The following is a 19869-nucleotide window of genomic DNA, read 5'->3' on the forward strand; positions in this document are numbered from 1 at the left end:
TAATAAACCTAATAAATTTTTTTTAATTATTATTAAACCTTGTGTTTGTGGAATACAGCTGTGGATCATTTGCTTTCTGCAATCGTGCCATATATAGCCTGTGTGAAAGCACCTTCCAGCGTTTTTATGTGATATCCCAAAATTCACATAATATTGGTGGATGACAACATAGTGACTGAACTGTTATGTGACAGGAATACAGAACACTCACACAAACACACACGGCAATAGTTTTTGTGCTAAATTTAAAGTCCTTAAATAAATACAATACTATGTTTTTGTTACTTTAAATTGTTCACTTTATTCAAAACAGATTATTCTTAGTTCTTTAATAACATTCTTGCATAAATTTAGATTGTGTGGATCTTATTACAACATCTACATCTATCCCCAGCTAGTGTTACAAGCAGTGGGAGCAGGTTGTAACAACAGAACTCTTTGTGTTTGACATTAACTCAGATAATCTGTGATTGTGTTTTATATTTGTTGCAGACAAATTCTACATTTTTAGTCTCAAACGTAAATTTGGCCTCAGAATAGTTGAGGAAATTAAATAACAGCAGCCCTTTATATGGGGTGGCTCTCTGTGTGACCAACATCATCCAGATAGTCGTCTGCAAAGTTGAGCATCTGCTGTAGCGCCGTGAGAAGCAGGACGTCACAGTTGAGCTCCAGCTCCAGCTCCTGACTGTAGTTCTTCACCGGTAACACACAAGACACCGGCACACCTAACCGAGAGCTCACCTCCTGCACCTGCAGAGACAAAACAACATCTCAGTCACTCTGAGTCCTGTGGGAACAGCCAACGCATTCTCATCCTAGGGCGTCATATACTGACACTTTTGACATTTCGTCTACATCGAACGCACATGGCACCCTTTAGTGTCAATATGACACGCACAGAGCTTTGTTCGGTTATGGGTAGGTTTAGGTCTGGGGTAGGGTTAGGGTTAGACCGCTAGGAGGCGCCTTCTGGCCCATATCTATCTGCATCTCATATTGACGCTAAAGGGTACCATGTGCGTTCGATGTAGACGAAATGTCAAAAGCGTCAGTATATGACGCCTTGGGATGAGAACGGGCTGCAACAGCTCATGTGACCATGTGATCATGTCTCACCTTCGTCTTGATGTAGGAACTGACATAAAGGCTCTGAAGATCTTCTTCCACTAGAGGACATGCTTCATCTACTTTTGTCATCAAGACGATCTGAGCGATGCCTGAAAATGATGTGGTGTGTCAATGCAACTATCAGGTAGCTCAATGTACAACCTACTTTGGATTAGTCACATGATTGGCATAAATATGTTCACTTACCCAGCGAGTTCACTTTTCTGCGTATGGCAGCGAGTTTTTCCTCTAGTTTGCTGGACATGAGGGAGATTTTGGTGGCGTCGATCACATACACCACACAGTGGATCTTCTCCTGTAGAGATGCAGGTCTGAAGGCCTTTTGCTCATCGGTGGAAATGGTGCCATGGGGTTGAACTGAATCAAGAGGATTTAGCATGAAACAAAAATTGTATCATTCATACTTCAACCTTCATTCATTCTGTAGAATAGTGCACTTACTTTATAGCGGTCTGGTACGTGACCTTGAAGAATGCTGCTGATGTCATCAATATCCAGTCCTGCACCTGATTGCTCCTCGAGTCCCATGGTGTCACACAACACAAATGGCAATGGTTTTCCTTCACGACCGTCTTTCACTGGGTATGTGCGAAACTACCAACCAAGAAGAGAAACACATCAAGACCTGAAGTCATCAAGAGCTGTTCCTCGACCTGAAGAGAGACTTCTGTAGGAAACACTATGAATCCTGATGAATCTGTACCTGTGTGGTGAGACTAGTGCCTGCAGATCCTGACATGGCTTTGCTGGTCATGCGGCCCATGAAGACGGAGTTGATGGAGTTGAAGAAACTGGATTTTCCAGCACCGACAGGACCGATCATTAGGATTCTGACCCGACTCACAGATGTCATCATGGGTTTATAATCCCTGATTGATTCCATGAGCTCGTCTCTTCGTCTACAACATAAACACATTTTTATAGCTGTATATCAAATTACAATAGAAAAATATACCACAACAGCCACTTCCACAAGATCAATAAAATTTTGATTAATATCATGTCATAGAATGTTATAGGTCACTTTCAAATGAGTGTGAATTTATAATTTGCATAAGGATTTATATTAAGGATTTTTAATATTCGCATTTAATCTTATTATTAACTAACTATATAAAACTATGTTGTCAGTGTGTTGTCAAACACAGAGGCAGAAGATCAATGGATTAACTGTTTCCCAGTTAGTAGAACCAGAAGAGTATGAAGTTATCATTTGCAGCTCAAAATTAAGTCCAGAAGTATTTATCTTAAAGCATTTTTATAATTGTATTAACCTAATTATTAAACTAATTATATAACACCTAGACTCTACAAGTGAATTGGATCTATGCCTTTATTTTGTTATTCAAATTGATAGAAAAAGACAAGAGCTAAGAGATTTCTTATCCATTAATGCAGGCAAAAGCCCAGAAATGAATAAGTTAAACTCTAAACAATCAAAAGTATAAAATAGACTGTTACACAGAGAGAGAGAGAGAGAGATCAAATTATAAGTTGGAGACCGTTTTACCAGTTAGTTGAGCCAAAAAATACATTTCCACAAAAAATGGAAAAAATAAACTGTGACAGAAAGTCTTTGATTGTCTAAATATAAATACCAAATGCAAAAGCTAATAAAAGTTATTAATTAGGTATGAAATCCATTTGAGATATCAAAAATCTGCTGGCAATTTAGCATCCTAAGTGTTTTAGCTTCATCCTGACCGAGTTTGTTCATTATAGTTAACTTCCTGTTGGGCTGGATTTTGACTTAAGCCCCTTTCACACAAAGATTCCGGAAAATACACAGATAATCTGTCCCAGGATTTGTCCCGGGATCGTTTAATTTTGGTTCATTCACACAGTAAGTGCGTTCACACACATCCGTAAAGACACGTGACGTCAGGATGTGATAACTCCTGTCAGGTTGTAGAAAGGCCGGAGCGATGGCACGTGCGTCATCACTAGGACACACCCCTTACGGCATTGGTCCTGGCTTTTGTTCACACAGGGTGCGTTCCGGGACTGATCCCGGCAATGTTACTAGGTCCCCATCCCGGCATCAGTCCCGGGATGTGTTTGCGTTCACACAGAAGGCACTCTAGCAATTTTACGGCAATTTCCCGGGATCAACGCGTGTGAAAGGGGCTTTAGAGTGTGAAAGTTGTTTGGCCTGATGAGATCTATAAGTGTTTGAAGTTTGGTTACTGTAGGTGAAAAGGGGTGCACTACAGAGCCCCTCAAATACAACCATATAAAAGGGTCTGCTGCAGAGCCCCCCACAACCCCCCATGTCCACTTGTGCGACCCCGATAGCCGACGATTCCAGCGTGTGTGTTTGCAAAGTTTCAAGAGTTTTTGAGCATGTTAAAGGAGAACTCCGGTCAATTTTAACATTGAGCTCATTTTTTTGTACATTTGGAGTGCTGTCAGTACAGAGAACAACGACAAAAATCGGTGTTGCCTACACCGTGTTATCCTCGTTTTAAAATTTGCACCCTGTTGACTTCAATGGGGCAAGTTTTAAACCTGCTTTTAGCCTCTTAACATCCTTGATGTGTCATTACAAGTGCACAGGTCATGTGAGTGATTCCTTCCGAGTGAACGCGGGTGAATCTGACTGCAGTAGATGTGAAAGATATTAATAAAAATGATGTTTATTCAGCCAGCGCACATACCTGTATTTACATCCTGTTTTCGGTCGAAGTCCACAGTAGTCGATTGTCGAGTTCATGCGCATAGGTTTAGTACCTATGATCACGCGCGTGAACTCGACAATCGACTACTGTGGACTTCGACCGAAAACAGGATGTAAATACAGGTATGAGTCAACAGGGTGCAAATTTTAAAAAGAGGATAACACGGTGTAGGCAACACTGATTTTTGTCGTTGTTCTCTGTACTGACAGCACTCCAAATGTACAAAAAAATTAGCTCAATGTTAAAATTGACCGGAGTTCTCCTTTAAGGGTCCCAAAAGTGCCCGAAAATGTGAAATAAAAATGTAGGCCTACCTAAAGAAAACAACAGGGCCCTTCGCCCCTTAGGGCTTCAGTGAACAAAAGATCTCAAAAACTGAGCGGAAACATACTCAGCTGTCCACAAAAAGTTCCTCCATGGTTTCTCCTCAGCACTGATTTGAGAGCCTGGCACAATAAGTAAAATGTTAACAATAAAAAAAAAACATTATTTAAAAGGACTGAAACTTATTGTACATGACTACATGTGCATATAAAACTATTTTTTTCTGATGATTGACTTACTCTGCTCCACTTTGTACACTTCACATTCAGTCAATTGAGTGTCGTTCCCAAACATTGTTGCTGGATCAACACTAAATGCACTCACTCCTTGATTTAACAAAACTGGTTGGTTGCTGTAGCAAAAGTACAACTGTTGGCCGAAGTTGGGTCCTCCAGCATCATCATAACGTGCATTATATCCAGTGTTAACTTTGATGCACACAGGGATCTTGCCCTGAAAGCTAAATAGGAATACGTCTGGATCAGTCATTTGCTGTCCGCTTTGAGCATAATCTACACTAGTGTATCCACCAAAGATGTAGCCTAAACTGTTATAGGCTACAAGTAAAGTTGGACCCTGACGGTCACATCGCTGATGGAAGGCAGAAGCATCATATCCATGAACAGAAGCTTTGTAGAGAAGAGTCAGTTCAACATTCCCCAGCAAACCACAGAGCTGATTTATTTTCTCCTCGGTTAAACCAGAAGTGAGGGAGTCCGTGGTGACATTTCTGACTTGTCTTTTATGCATCCTTGAAGACAAAGACATGCAAATAATACAATATAAATTGAGCTTAATGAATTCATATTTTTAGTCAGCACATTCCACTAACAGGGTACACTTTTGGGTCATATTTTATTAATTCATTTATTTTGACATCATGATTAGATGTATTCACTGCATTCATAAAGCTTATAACCATTCAATCCTGTTACCAAATAAAAATAAAAAGACAAAATCACTACAAAAATTCTTTAATTTATTGGAAATATAAGGTATAATAAGACATTCGGTCCCAAACTAAACTGTATTTACAAGGGCCATGAGCATTTTCAACGAAAAACGTATGAGTTTTGGCCGTTCGTTTACACAACAGCAGCGTTTTGGGGGCGTGAAAGTGCAAGCTTTTGAAAACGATACCATTATTAACGTCTCTGTATAAACTACAAAAACACAAATGTGTGAAGGTGACGTCACGCGCATGTGTATAATGTGTTCAGTCTATAGGCGCGAAGTGTTTCTTTACAAAGTGACATAGGTGTGAACAGGGATGTTGTCCTTTATGCGCGAAATAAAAAATCGCAAACGAAAAACTTTTACGTTCTTAGTACATTGTTGTCGTGTAAACATACCCCAAATTTTGGTTGCAGGGTTGAAAAGCTGTAAAAATCTCAAGTAAAATGAATAGAATGTAAAATGAATGTTCTATTGGTATAAAACACACCTAGATACAAATTTATCTATTTTGTTTATATTACAACAGCTAAAACCAGCTCATATTTAGTTTGGCCATTTGTTGAAAAAGCTCATTAGTCACTCTTCCCCTGTTTGTGGCTTGTGTATTCATTTGTTTGTTTGATGTACTAATGCACAATGGAAATTTATTTTTCGTACTTACTTTCCTTTAAACTTGCTGTTCATTGCTTCTGTGAATTACCACTGTTGCCTACAAAGAGTTATATGAATTGGCAGATCAAAATAAAATCATTTTACAGCATATTTTCCCAAACACTAATCAATAAAAAAACAATTAAAACCAATTTAGAATATATGTATGTAATATTTTATACTAAATATGTGTAGCTTACCTTTCGTAGAGCACTTGCTGTGTGAAAATAAACACGGAAATGCTTCAACTTGTTCTAGCATGTTACACCCAAGTCAAACCTGTTTGCATTGAAATGTATCAACAAACAATTAATGAATTCTCAGGTCTCTCTAAAACAATGTGTGTTGAGGGAGATGAAAAACTGCGCTAATAGTTTGAACAAACAGAAGTACCTGTGGCGTGGGAACCGCCCAGCGATTCCTCACCTGGCTTTGTGTCTGAGCAAATCAGTTCTCATTTCTCAAACATTAGTAACATAGTGAACACCAGAGGTTTCCATGTCTGTCACAATTACTTTCCAGTTGGGTATTGTTTCCAGTTTCAACTAAAGAGTTCTTATATACATTTACATGACACCTGTTGGGCAGTAAAATATATTGAAAACATTTTGATATGCTAAACAAAGTTGTTGTATCTTGGTCATTTTTGGCATCTTATAATCAAGTCAGTTTGGGATTATATCCGGAAAGTACCATAAGAGTTCATTGACATGAAGGATGCAAATGTTGCAAATGAAGGATAAATCTGGCCATAACCAGAACCTGTCTACGGAGAGCCTGCCCACTCCCTATTAAGTCCTATTGTACCAAATTTTGGTTGTAGTTCCACCAGAGTTCCACTGGGGGCAATCGCCCATGAGTGCAGAATGAATGGGAGTCTATGGAGCTAGACGGCTAAATTTGTCTCTTTCACCCGATTGCCGTTGAGAAATCTCAGATTCGATTGTAGGTTTTGCAAGTTCAACATGGGTTATAGGTCGAAAGTTGAATGAACGAGTACTTATGTCGTTTTGATTTCTTACAGGTTGAGTTGTTGTTGCCCATAACACGCTAGCATTCTGCTAATGAACGCTGATTGGTCAGTGAAGGACTGATTACGACCAGAGATACCGCTTGATGGCATTGTGTGTGTGTGTGTGTGTGTGTGTGTATTTTCAGCATGGCCTTTTAAAACAACAAAACAAAAACTCGTCTAGCACGTGTATTTACCTGTGTCAGCTGTGTTGTCGATGCCTCAAGAGAAAAGAAAGTGCAGAGCGCGAAAGCACCAAAGTGACTGAAGGATTGCTGTAAAGCAGTATCTCTGGTCGTACGATGTGTATGACGTCATTGAAATTTTAAAAGACTTTTTAAAGCAAATAAGTGACTCTAAAAAATCTAACAGCCAGCAATGTGCAATATTTTTGCATCTCCTTTCAAATACAATATTCAAATTACTAGACAAAAAATTATATCCTGAGAAAAGTGGATTTTGAGGGGTATAGTGCCATAGACCTCCATTCATTCTGCACTCGTCCTGTGAGCGCCCTCATATGGAACCAGAGTGGAACTGCAACCAGTTCAGAAGCCGGAAGTTTACTGAGAGTGGAACTTCTCCCCTTATTAGACATTCTCTGACATAACCTTGGCCAAATTACTTCTGATGGTGTCAGAGTAGAGAAAAATAAGCATAATTTGTCCTAATTTGTAATATTATACTGTAAACTTGATAAGATCTTACACCATTCGGGCATTAAATAAGCCACAATAAATAAATGTAATACAAGTAATACACCAATTGTCTGGCTTAAAAATACATTATGGCAACTAAGCCACCTATATGCTATTCAAAGCCAATGTAACAATATGGCTGCATTTTAGCCGGAACTGAGGAAAAACTCAACGAAAAGCATGTTAAAAAAGGTTGCTCTACACGGGACCAACATCATCCAGATAGTCGTTTGCATAGTTGAGCATCTGCTGTAGCGCCGTGAGAAGCAGGACGTCACAGTTGAGCTCCAGCTCCAGCTCCTGACTGTAGCCTCCAATGCCTACTGAAAAGGTTCTGCTACTAAGACTATTTAAACCAGATAAGGGCACTTCCTCGGATGCCCACACTGTACAAGGCGTTACAATAGAATGCCATCAACAGTGTCGAACGCTGCACTCAAATCTAAAGCACTAAAAGTCCCCAGAGATAATATTCTATGTTGTAGTTGTTTGAAAATTATCATTGATATTTTCGTGTTATAGACTTGAAACTAAGAGTTGAAAATGAACAGCAACATAACTTGTTGTTATCATACAGCTTAACTGGAAGTGGATGGCACCAGACGCCTCGCACATTTAATTGACTAATCGCACCCGTTTTTCCGTTAAAATTAAGGTGGGTAGCAGATTTTCACCCATCTTGAAGGCATTTTGACTCTTTTGTTTACTTTAGTAAACATTCATGATATATTTAACTGAGTCAACTAGTCTATGTAAACAATCTGTGGTACATTTTTGTCTCAAAATATCTAGTAGATTAATGCCAAATACATAGTAGGCCTACAAAATAGTCAAACTTTATTAGTCCTCATACAGAGTGTAAAGTCACAATAGCCCACAAATCAAAACAAAAGTGAAGAATTATAGAACATCATTGAAGATCAAGCGTAAAAAGTACAGAGAAATCACACAAATTGAGTAAAAAAAAAAAACATAAAAAGTGTAATCACTGTAACTTATTAAAAAAATAAACATTAAACTTTTTCACAGCTCAATGAAATACGAGTATAAAAGTACTGAATGTTTCTGCATAAAAGCAAATGATGAGTGTCCAGATCACAGACCTGCAAACTCACAAAAGGTAAAAAGGGTGGCATGTTTATGAATGAAATCCTTGAGGGGGGGGGGGGGGGTAGGGGGGGGGGGGGGGTAGGGGGGGGATTCTGGGGGCATCCTCCCCCATAATAATATTTTGTGATTTTAACATGTAAACAAAGCATTCTGGTGCAATCTGACAAGAAAATAAAGGGAAAAGACAACGTTACAAAAATATGTATGTAAATGTAAATGATTCGTAGAGCTTTCGATTTGGCCATTTTCAAATCTGGTATCAGCCACAAGAACTGAGAAAAAACCTTATATAGGGTTGCCCTCCACAGGACGTATATCATCAAAATAGTCGTCTGCAAAGCGGAGCATCTGCTGTAGCGCCGTGAGAAGCAGGACGTCACAGTTGAGCTCCAGCTCCAGCTCCTGACTGTAGTTCTTCACCGGTAACACACAAGACACCGGCACACCTAACCGAGAGCTCACCTCCTGCACCTGCAGAGACAAAACAACATCTCAGTCACTCTGAGTCCTGTGGGAACAGCTCATGTGATCATGTGACCATGTCTCACCTTCGTCTTGATGTAGGAACTGACATAAAGGCTCTGAAGATCTTCCTCCACTAGAGGACATGCTTCATCTACTTTTGTCATCAAGACGATCTGAGCGATGCCTGAAAATGATGTGGTGTGTCAATGCAACTATCAGGTAGCTCAATGTACAACCTACTTTGGATTAGTCACATGATTGGCATAATTATCAGTGTTTCCCCTAGGATATTTTTCGGGGGGTAGTGGGGGGTAGATTCCCCGAAAATAGTGTCGAAAATAGTTACGGATACGTGGTGTAAAATGTCTAATTAATTGAAATCATGAAACTTTTATTATAAACAATTATTACTGTAAATGTATACAATATTTAAAAAGAATTCTATAAAAAAATTAAAAAATTCACACAAATTCGGTGTGTTTTCTCTGGTAATCAAATGAAGACATAAAACATTAATTACATTTCTTTTAATCATATGAAATTAAACCAACTTTTTGTCAAACAACGTGCAGCACAATGGGCTTTACTGTTAAAAAGAAAACATGGAAGAAATTTTTTTTTATTATTCCTTAAAAAATAAAGTTTTGATGATAACTTATTTGTATTAGTGTCAGTATTATTATTACATTGAGACGTATCTAAATTCTACTATACAACAGTAATATATTTCTGTCAAGTTAAACCGAACTTTTATTTCGACGGGTTGCCGTGATGACCTTTGAGTTATTCTGTGTTTATGACGTGTCCAGAGCCTGTCTACGGAGAGCCTGCCCACTCCCTATTAAGTCCTATTGTTCTGAATTTTGGTTGTAGTTCCACCAGAGTTCCACTGGGGGCGATTGCCCATGAGTGCAGAATGAATGGGAGTCTATGGAGCTAGACGGCTAAATTTACCTCTTTCACCCGATTGCCGTTGAGAAATCTCAGATTTGATTGTAGGTTTTGCAAGTTCAACATGGGTTATAGGTCGAAAGTTGAATGAACGAGTACTTATGTCCTTTCGATTTCTTACAGGTTGAGTTGTTGTTGCCCATAACATGCTAGCATTCTGCTAATGAACGCTGATTGGTCAGTGAAGGACTGATTACGACCAGAGATACCGCTTGTTGGCATCGTGGCATCCGAAGCGGGACCAGAAACAAACAAAACAAAAACTCTTCTAGCACGTGTATTTACCTGTGTCAGCTGTGTTGTCGATGCCTCGAGAGAAAAGAAAGTGCAGAGCGCGAAAGCACCAAAGTGACTGAAGGATTGCCGTAAAGCAGTATCTCTGGTCGTACGATGTGTATGACGTCATTGAAATTTTAAAAGACTTTTTAAAGCAAATAAGTGACTCTAAAAAATCTAACACCCAGCAATGTGTAATTTCTTTGCATCTCCTTTCAAATACAACATTCAAATTACTAGACGAAAAATTATATCCTGAGAAAAGTGGATTTTGAGGGGTATACTGCCATAGACCTCCATTCATTCTGCACTTGTCCTGTGAGCGCCCTCGTAAGGAACCAGAGTGGAACTGCAACCAGTTCAGAAGCCGGAAGTTTACTGAGAGTGGAACTTCTCCCCTTATTAGACATTCTCTGACATGACGATAGTTTTTTTTTTTCAAATGAAGCGGTTGCTTACGAAGTGACTTTCAGAGCGGATCTAGAGACTGGAGATGAAGTTCATGCATTCGTTTCCTCATAGGCAAAAAACAGTGTCACACATACTTCAGTGTGTGTGTGTGTGTGGTAAATGAAACTGTGTGTCGCCTGCACCATTCATTCACACAGAACATGTAGGATTCTTATTTAAATAGTCTTTTTGTGGTTTAATATTCACACACTAGTCTATTCACCTTATTTTTAACGGAAATACGGACGCAGCCAGTTGACGGTATTTTGTGCGAGACTTCCGGTCAGGCACTTCCGGTCACTGGCGAGCGTTGTTCGTAACAACAAACTCATCGTTATGGCTTCAAGGAAGACCGGGATTGTTTGTGCAGTTAGAGGTTGTCATAATTACTGGCACAAAAGAAAGATTTACTTGGAGCAGGAGTGTTTTAATCACCGAATTATTGACATTTTAATAATCAGGCGACACACTGGCTGCGTGGCGTTTCTGTTGCGTGGTGTTTTCTATGTCTTTGCACACCAGAAACATCTCTGACGAGGCGTTGCTGCTGCTAGGTGACATGATAAGCCTCATTGGTGATATATTCGACATATGGGGAGAGAGTTGTGGAAGGCACTTAATGTTAAACATAAATATATAGCAGCAAAGACAACGTCGGCAGTATTGACGGCAAAATAGGCTACAGAATATTTCGTTCTGTATTGACAGGTGCAATATTGAAAATCGATAATATATTTTTTATTTTTTTATGTCCCATGCCAGCGAGGGGGCAATATAACTATGTGTGCTGCCATATCTGAGAATGGTGTGGCCACTCACATCCCCAGTCTTGGCCCATACAATACACAGAAGCTCCTCATCTTCTTGGACCGCCTTCATTTTGATTTGATCCCTGAAAATGAGAGAGGTCTCGTAGGGCCTCACCTACCACAATATGTCATTGTATGGGACAATGTGAATTTCCACCGTGGCCCGCTCATCAGGGCCTGGTTCACTACTCATCCAAGGATGGTCATGGTGTTCCTACCACCTTACTCTCCTTTCCTCAATCCTATTGAGGAGTATTTCTCCGCTTGGAGGTAGAGAGTGTATGAGCATCGGGCTCAAGATCAGAGGTCCCTGCTCCATGCAATGGACGCTGCGTGTGAGGATATTACAGGAGATCAGTGTAGGGAATGGTTGCGACATGCACGCCGCTTCTTCCCTCGTTGCATCGCAAGGGAGAATATACACTGTGATGTGTACGAGAATCTGTGGCCAGACAGACAGCAGCGTGTGGATGGCCAGGAGGGTGAGGACGGTGGCCAGGAGAGGGAGGGTGAGGACAGCGACCACTGAACTTTTAGTTGTGAAACTCCAGCTTTATTTACAGCACTGTAGGCTGCATATAATTTTCATTGTTTTTTGTTTGTGTGTTTATATTAGAGTATATTATGCTGTATACATTTTCTTTTTACTCTGATGTATGGAAGTTACTCTATGTGTGTGAATGATGGTTACAATTTCCTTGGCAGTATAAGTGCAATGTGTGATGTCAAACCTTGGAGGCTACTCTTACCCTAAAATCCTATTTCTTTTTTTCAGTTTTATACACAATTGTATTCTGTTAGCTAGACAAAAAACAGTACAGTAACCATTGTCAATGAAGGATGGGCTAAGACTGAAAGGTGGACATGAGGGATATTTCAATGGTCCTCTGCCATAGTGACAAAACATCTAAACATTTTGACTTGCAGTGCTTTCACAATGCCAAAGGGACGAAGCATTTTGGGGGCACTGACTGTTTAAATGAGAAGGAAATTTAGTTTTGACACATGAGTGAACTGTTTTGGGAGAGGTATGAGCTTTTGCAGGTGAACCATGGTGTTGTGCCGAACTATCCACGTTATTTTGGCAAAAGCACCAAGAGTGTTGAGAACGTCCGGTCTGTTTCAAGAAATGAGCCAAAGCAATTGAGAAGGATCTTTGCCATTTTCGTGGCACTGACTCTTTATATGGGAAAGGAATTTAGTTTTGAAGCATGAGTGAACAGTTTTGGGAGAGATATGAGCTTTTGCAAGTGAGCTATAGTGTTGTGCTGAACTGTAAGACTGTTTTGCCAAATTATCTTAGAGTTTTGAGAATGTAATTTCTGTTTCAAGAAATGAGCCAAACCAATAGAGAAAAACTGTAACATGGGAGCCGAAATAACGGACACGCCACGCAGCCCATTTGAAGAAACGACCGTATGTTTGTTCTTTTCATTTCGTGAACACAAGACCTACAGAAGACCACCCGATACCAGAAAAGTGGCTGGGCTACGAAGTCTGAATAAAAACTCCAAGGAGAAACAAAATCATTATAGTAACCCCTGTATAAAATCTAGTCATCATGGCATGATCATCATGGCATTTATTTTGTATGATTTATAATTATTTATAGCCATCTACTTATTGCTATCATGTGCTTTGGTTGCATTCTGATGACATTATTAATACATTTGACATGACAAAATAGCCTACCTCCATAGATATATTAACTTAGTCCAGCGTTGGCCCGACCGTGTTTAGGGCGGTGCTGAAGGCGCCGGCGAAGTTTTGGCAATCTGCCAGCTAGATGCATGAGTGTTTTCAACCAGGTCCAGAACCCGACCTGGGTGAGGCGGGGCTTTAGTTCTTTGTTGTATTCATCTGCTACGGCATGTGTAAGTTAACATTTTTCTGTCAACTCTGCATAATCCTTCGCAATCGATATCGTTAGTTAGCCCAGAGAAGCGAGGAAACGGAAGTGCCGCACAAAAACCGGAAACTGGACCCATATTTACTTCCGCGTTCGAAAATAAGGTGAATATCGCGATTTGATTTCAAGTGTACTGAAATGATATATAGCGAAAATCATAGCCGCTAAAGTTACTACATGAAGCTCGCGTGTCCAATATTTTATTTTTTTTATTTTTAATTTTTTTATTCTTCCATGGGGGTCGTTTTGAGCACAATGGTAGGGTAAACACTAAATATGTTCACTTACCCAGTGAGTTCACTTTTCTGCGTATGGCAGTGAGTTTTTTCTCTAGTTTGCTGGACATGATGGAGATTTTGGTGGTGTCGATCACATACACCACACAGTGGATCTTCTCCTGTAGAGATGCAGGTCTGGGGGCCTTTTGCTCATCCGGTTGAAATGGTGCCATGGGGTTGAACTGAACTGAATTGAAAGTAATGGAAATGAAAGATCAATTTTACTCATAAATATACATTTCCAAGCTCAGAAACATGAAACTATTCACTTACTTTATAGCGGTCTGGTACGTGACCTTGAAGAATGCTGCTGATGTCATCAATATCCAGTCCTGCACCTGATTGTTCCTCGAGTCCCATGGTGTCACACAACACAAATGGCAATGGTTTTCCTTCACGACCGTCATTCACTGGGTATGTGCGAAACTACCAACAAACAGGAATCATTATTTGTTGTGGAACAATTGTTGTTTTATGTCACAAGCCAAGGCAGGTCCTGAAGCCCTGTTGAATCTGTACCTGTACGGTCAGACTAGTGCCTGCAGATCCTGACATGGCTTTATTGGTCACATGACCAGTGAAGATTGAGTTGATGGAGTTGAAGAAACTGGATTTTCCAGCACCGACAGGACCGATCATTAGGATTCGAACACGGCTGATAGATGTCATCAGGGGTTTATGATTCCTGATCAATCCCATGAGCTCGTCTCTTCGTCTACAACAGATCGGTTTTATTATTTCATCTTTTCCATAGGAAATTAGCAAAATAGAGATTAAGAAGAAACATACTCAGTTGTCCACATAATATTCCTCCATGGTTTCTCCTCAATGCTGACTTGAGGCTCTGGGAATTGTTGAATAAAGATAATTTTTTATTGGAGTAATGTTAAAAGACAACAAATAAGTTAATTATATTAAAGAGACAACATTTTTATTTGTACTTGATTTTGTGTGTAGAATAGGCCTATAGGTTGGTAATAAAGCTGATGATTGACTTACCCTGTTCCACTTTATACACCTCACATTCACTTAGTTGAAAGTCATTCCCACACATTGATGCGGTATTAATGTTGAATGCATTCCCTCCTTGATGATGCACAGCTGGTTGGTTGTTGTAGCAAAAGTACAACTGTTGGCCAAAATTGGGCCATTTAGCATCATCGTAACGTGCATTATATCCACTGTTAACTTTGATGTAGCTACAGGTTCCACCTTGAAAGCTGAACAGGAAAGCTTCCTCATCTGTAATTTGCCGTCCACTTTGAGCATAATCTACACTAGTGTATCCACCAAAGATGTAGCCTGATCTGTTATAGGCTACAAGTAAAGTTGTACCCTGACGGTCACATCGCTTGTGGAAGGCAGAAGCATTATATCCATGAACAGAAGCTTTGTAGAGAAGAATTAGTTCAACATTCCCTAGTGAAGCACAGAGCTGTTCTTTTCGCTCTTTGGGTAAATTAGAAGTGAGGGGATTTGTGCTGACTTTGCTAACTTTGGCTTTTAGCATCTGTGACAAAAGAACATAAGTTACAACAACAACAAAATCTCCACAGTCTTTATAATGCGGCTTTCTTAGGAGAAAGTGCCATTTGTGTCCACATATCTTAATACTGATAACAGGAATTACAGGATAATCGTTTGAGAAACTTAACTCTGTTTAGTGTGTTATGTAAACTAAATTTAAGCGATTCGATTTTTAAATGTTCATATTTACTTTCTTTATTGAATGAATTAGAACCAAGTTGGATTCTAACTTGTGTTTGTTTTTATAAAAATTGAAATATGAAATAAGCAGAAACGAGAAACGGCGCCTTTATTCGTTTTTTCCAAAAAACGAAAAAACGAGATTTCGGCTTGATTTTTAGTTTTTTAGTTCACAGGCAAAAAACGAATAAATGACTTCAAAATTCGTTGTGCACATGTGGACGGTCATGAGGCGCCCCTGCTATATATTAGCTATATAAAACGTCTCTATAAAAGCATTGACACTGAACCTCAAGGGATTTAAAGGTGCAGTACACATAAAAAAGGAATAGTAGTGGAGAACAGTTATGGTTGTAACTTGTAACACTTTGTTCTTTACCGTGATCAATTTAATAGTAAACATCTTTATGTAATCTGACAATTATATTTAAGAAAAATGTCCAAAATAAATTTCAATGAATCTTGTTAGCAAAGGAAAATACTACAACGAGCATCATACATGCCTTTGGTACAGTAACACAATCATTCATTAACACTCAGGAAATTTAAAACCATTACAATCCCAAAAGAAAAATCTCCAACAGCAGCGATTTATTAGGAAGGTGTTCTCCATGACATCATCCAGATCAGTCATCTGCAAAGTTGAGCGATGAGAAGCAGGACATCACTGTTAAAAGTGAAAGTGACATGTGAATGCCAAGTATAGTAACCCATACTCAGAATTTGTCCTCTGCATTTAACCCATCCAAGTTACGAGTAGTGAACACACACAAACTGCAAACCGTGACAGGACACACACACCCAGAGCAGTGGGCAGGCATTCACAGAGGCGCCCGGTGAGCGATTGGGGGCTAGGTGCCTTGCTCATGGGCACCTCAGTCATTTCCTGCCATCTGACTCTCTAACCATTAGGCCATGACTGCCCCCAAGTTAAGCTCCAGCTCCAGCTCCTGACTGTAGTTCTTCACCGGTAACACACAAGACACCGGCACACCTAACCGAGAGCTCACCTGCACCTGCAGAGACAAAACAACATCTCAGTCATCTTAGTCTCAAGCAAACGCAGCCATCCTGTTTCGCTGGAGGAAAACAACTGTGGTGTGATGAGGAGTGAACGCAGCAAAAGCTTTTTGCAGTGGATGAAAAAAAAAAAAAAAAAAACTCCATCTGTAACCCAAGACGCATATACACCTAGTGAGACATAGAAGTAGCCTACTACGGAGATAAAAATGTACTACATTTGTCAATGTAATCTTTTTTCAGCTTATTCCGTTCTGTGATTGGGTTTCTGTAAAGTGTAAAAATAAAAAGTCTAATTTAGCATGTAGGTAAATTAGCAACGTCATTACCCATTTATACATTCGGTTGTGTTCCAAAGCATGTATTTTGTTGAAAAAAATAAAGTATAAAAAATTATTATTTTGAAATTTTAAAATGTTTCACTAATATATATTTTCTATACATGGACATGATAAAGTCTTTGAAATGTGTATTATTCATTTTTATTTTGCACAGGTGTAAAATACATTTTCAAGCTTAAATCACAAAATAAAGAAAGATTCATTTATCAAAAGAAGCGTGTTTTTATATATATGTATTCTTTATATTATTCAGTTTTAGCATATTGAATTCTCTTCTTTTTTTTTCTGGAAATTTGTAGTCAAGTAGGACTACCTTATTTGCATTTTCTTTAATGCATTTTCTATGACTAAAAAAAGAACTAGAACAGGCAAACAGAACAGAATAACAATCTTCTAACTTAAGATCAAGAAGTATCTATCCCGATCTATGACACACAGCACAGCACAGTAAGAATTCCTCCGGTAACCAGTCACCGTCCTCACCCAAAGAGGGCCAGTAGGACTCGCCAAGGGCTTAACCAAAGGGTAGAGGAGCGTGACCCTTCCACTTGGCCAATCGGAGTAGAAAACAAGCTAATGAACACTACTAGCAACCAAGGTTATTATAGTTTTGCTTTTCTAAATTAGTTTTTATTTTAATATCGTTTTCAATTTTGCTTTAAATTTAAGTTTAGTTTTAGTTTAGTTTTTATTTTGCAAACACATTTCTATTTAGTTTTTATTTTATTTAGTTTCAGTTTTAGTTTTAGTAATTATAGTTTAGCAGAGCAAACAGAACACTTCCAGGTTAGACCAAAGCGAGACGCACAATTTCAGCAAAGTTTAATGTTTGCCGAGATTACAGTTAACTCTTGTGCAGACATCTTAATAATAAAAATAATGGTTTGAGATTGAACAAAGCACCAAATAAATGGAACTTAAAAGTATACAAGGAAAAAAAAAAAACGATGAAAAATACAGACAAACTACTTCATATTAAAGATGAAATCTTGTTAAACATAGTTTACTTTTTTCAGAGTGACACTGGTACATACAACAAAAAAAACAGCTAAATTAATCTGACAACCTGCTGTGAAGCCAGTGTGATTAAATAATGAAGTATCTTTGCAGTGTGTGAGGTGTGTATGAGTGTGTACATGTTTTTCTATCGTGGTGAGGACTTAAACCTGAATGCACACACACTCATGGGGACTTGTGTCACTGTGGGCCTAAATTAAATCACACAGAATGAGTTTTTTTGAAAATGTGTGTGATGGGTCGGCTTAGGGGTCGGGTTAGTGTGTGTGTGTGTGTGTGTGTGAGATGGGTCGGTTTAGGGGTCGGGTTAGTGTGTGTGTGTGAGATGGGTAAGTTTAGGGGTCGGGTTAGTGTGTGTGTGTGATGGGTATGTGTGTGTGATGGGTATGTGTGTGTGTGTGATGGGTCGGTTTAGTGTGTGTGTGTGTGTGTGTGTGTGTGATGGGTATGTTAGGGGTCGGGTTAGTGTGTGTGTGTGATGGGTCGGTTTAGTGTGTGTGTGTGTGTGTGTGTGTGTGTGTGTGTGTGAGATGGGTCGGTTTAGGGGTCGGGTTAGTGTGTGTGTGTGTGTGTGTGTGTGTGTGTGTGTGTGTGTGTGTGTGTGTGTGTGTGTGTGTGATGGGTCAGTTTAGGGGTCGGGTTAGTGTGTGTGTGTGATGGGTGTGTGTGTGTGATGGGTCGGTTTAGGGTGTGTGTGTGTGTGTGTGTGTGATGGGTCGGTTTAGGGGTCGGGTTAGTGTCTGTGTGTGTGTGTGTGTGTGTGTGTGTGTGTGTGTGTGTGTGTGTGTGTGTGTGTGTGTGTGATGGGTCGGTTTAGGGGTCGGGTTAGTGTGTGTGTGTGTGTGTGTGTGTGTGTGTGTGAGATGGGTCGGTTTAGGGGTCGGGTTAGTGTGTGCGTGTGTGTGTGTGTGTGTGATGGGTCAGTTTAGGGGTCGGGTTAGTGTGTGTGTGTGTGTGTGATGGGTATTTGTGTGTGTGATGGGTCGGTTTAGTGTGTGTGTGTGTGTGTGTGTGTGTGCGCGTGTGTTTGTGTGTGTGTGTGTGTGTGTGTGTGTGTGTGTGTGTGTGATGGGTATGTTAGGGGTCGGGTTAGTGTGTGTGTGTGTGTGTGTGTGTGTGTGTGTGTGTGTGTGTGTGATCGGTCGGTTTAGGGGTCAGGTTAGTGTGTGTGTGTGTGTGTGTGTGTGTGTGTGATGGGTATGTTTAGGGGTCGGTTTAGTGGTTTAGTGTAAGGAGACAGAATATACAGTTTGTACAATATATAAACCATTACGTCTATGGAGAGAGAGAGAGAGAGAGAGAGAGAGTGTGAGTGAGTGAGTGAGTGTGTGTGTGTGTGTGTGTGTGTGTGTGTGTGTAGTGTCCCGGGACATGTCTCCACATGGATAACAATATTATTAGCAGAAAATCTTTTGTAAAAACAAAGATAACAACAGCACATTTCAGCCTGTCAACCTTCATGAAAGCATGACATCACCACATTAAAGGTATTTTTGTGCTTGACGGACTTGTTTTGCTGTTGCACCCGCGTCTCTCACGCAAATGAAAGGACATTCTAAAAACGCTTCGCTCAAGTTAAAAGAAGTTCAACTTGCGTCTCATTACCTTGAGTTATTATTTCCCATTCCACTGCCACGGACGCATCCTTTATGAACAGCCGCTTAGGACTGTGTTCGCTGGTCCTTCATTGAGCGCGTCACAGGACAGAGGTTAATCGCCTCAGCAACTTCACGCGTGTGAAGCGCAATTTACAGGCATTTCCCTAAACAGCCAACGGTCAGACTTTCCACCAAAGTAAAGAGCTTATTAAATACGAAAACGATTATTTATTTTTGCTAATTATTATTTTATTTCAGTTAGTTTTTCAGTAACTGTTGTTAGTTTCGTTTAGTTTTAGTTTTTCAATTATTATGAATTTCTAATTTTATTTCAGTTTACGAAAATGTTTTTTTGACCAATAGTTTTAGTCTTAGTTTCAGTTTTCGTTTACGAAAATAACCTTGCTAGCAACACAACATTGCAATGCAGTATTCCCTCGCATGGACTAATGAAGGACTTGAACAAACCTCCCCATCCAGATGCACT

The 19869-nt window shown here is 39.7% G+C and overlaps 2 protein-coding genes across 2 annotated transcripts; both read right to left on the bottom strand.

The window, feature by feature from the left end:
- Positions 1–346: 346 nt before the first annotated feature.
- On the bottom strand, positions 347–5965 carry LOC311295472 (interferon-induced protein 44-like). The gene is given in 10 exon segments (XM_084416862.1): positions 347–753; positions 1120–1220; positions 1318–1461; positions 1464–1488; positions 1573–1725; positions 1835–2030; positions 4201–4255; positions 4373–4884; positions 5752–5799; positions 5942–5965. Coding segments are annotated over 9 exon segments (1395 nt in total). The 5' UTR covers positions 5775–5799; positions 5942–5965; the 3' UTR covers positions 347–567.
- Positions 5966–8648: 2683 nt separating this feature from the next.
- Positions 8649–15209, bottom strand: LOC311295471 (interferon-induced protein 44-like; the record flags this gene model as incomplete). Its single annotated transcript, XM_084416861.1, has 7 exons — positions 8649–9032; positions 9110–9210; positions 13710–13881; positions 13973–14125; positions 14219–14414; positions 14489–14543; positions 14699–15209. 7 exons carry the CDS (start codon positions 15207–15209, stop codon positions 8847–8849), a joined length of 1374 nt encoding a protein of 457 aa, XP_084272987.1. The 3' UTR covers positions 8649–8846.
- Positions 15210–19869: the final 4660 nt, after the last annotated feature.

The sequence above is a fragment of the Rutilus rutilus genome, assembly GCF_951802725.1.
Source record: "Rutilus rutilus genome assembly, chromosome: 8".
Taxonomy (NCBI): Eukaryota; Metazoa; Chordata; class Actinopteri; order Cypriniformes; family Leuciscidae; genus Rutilus; species Rutilus rutilus.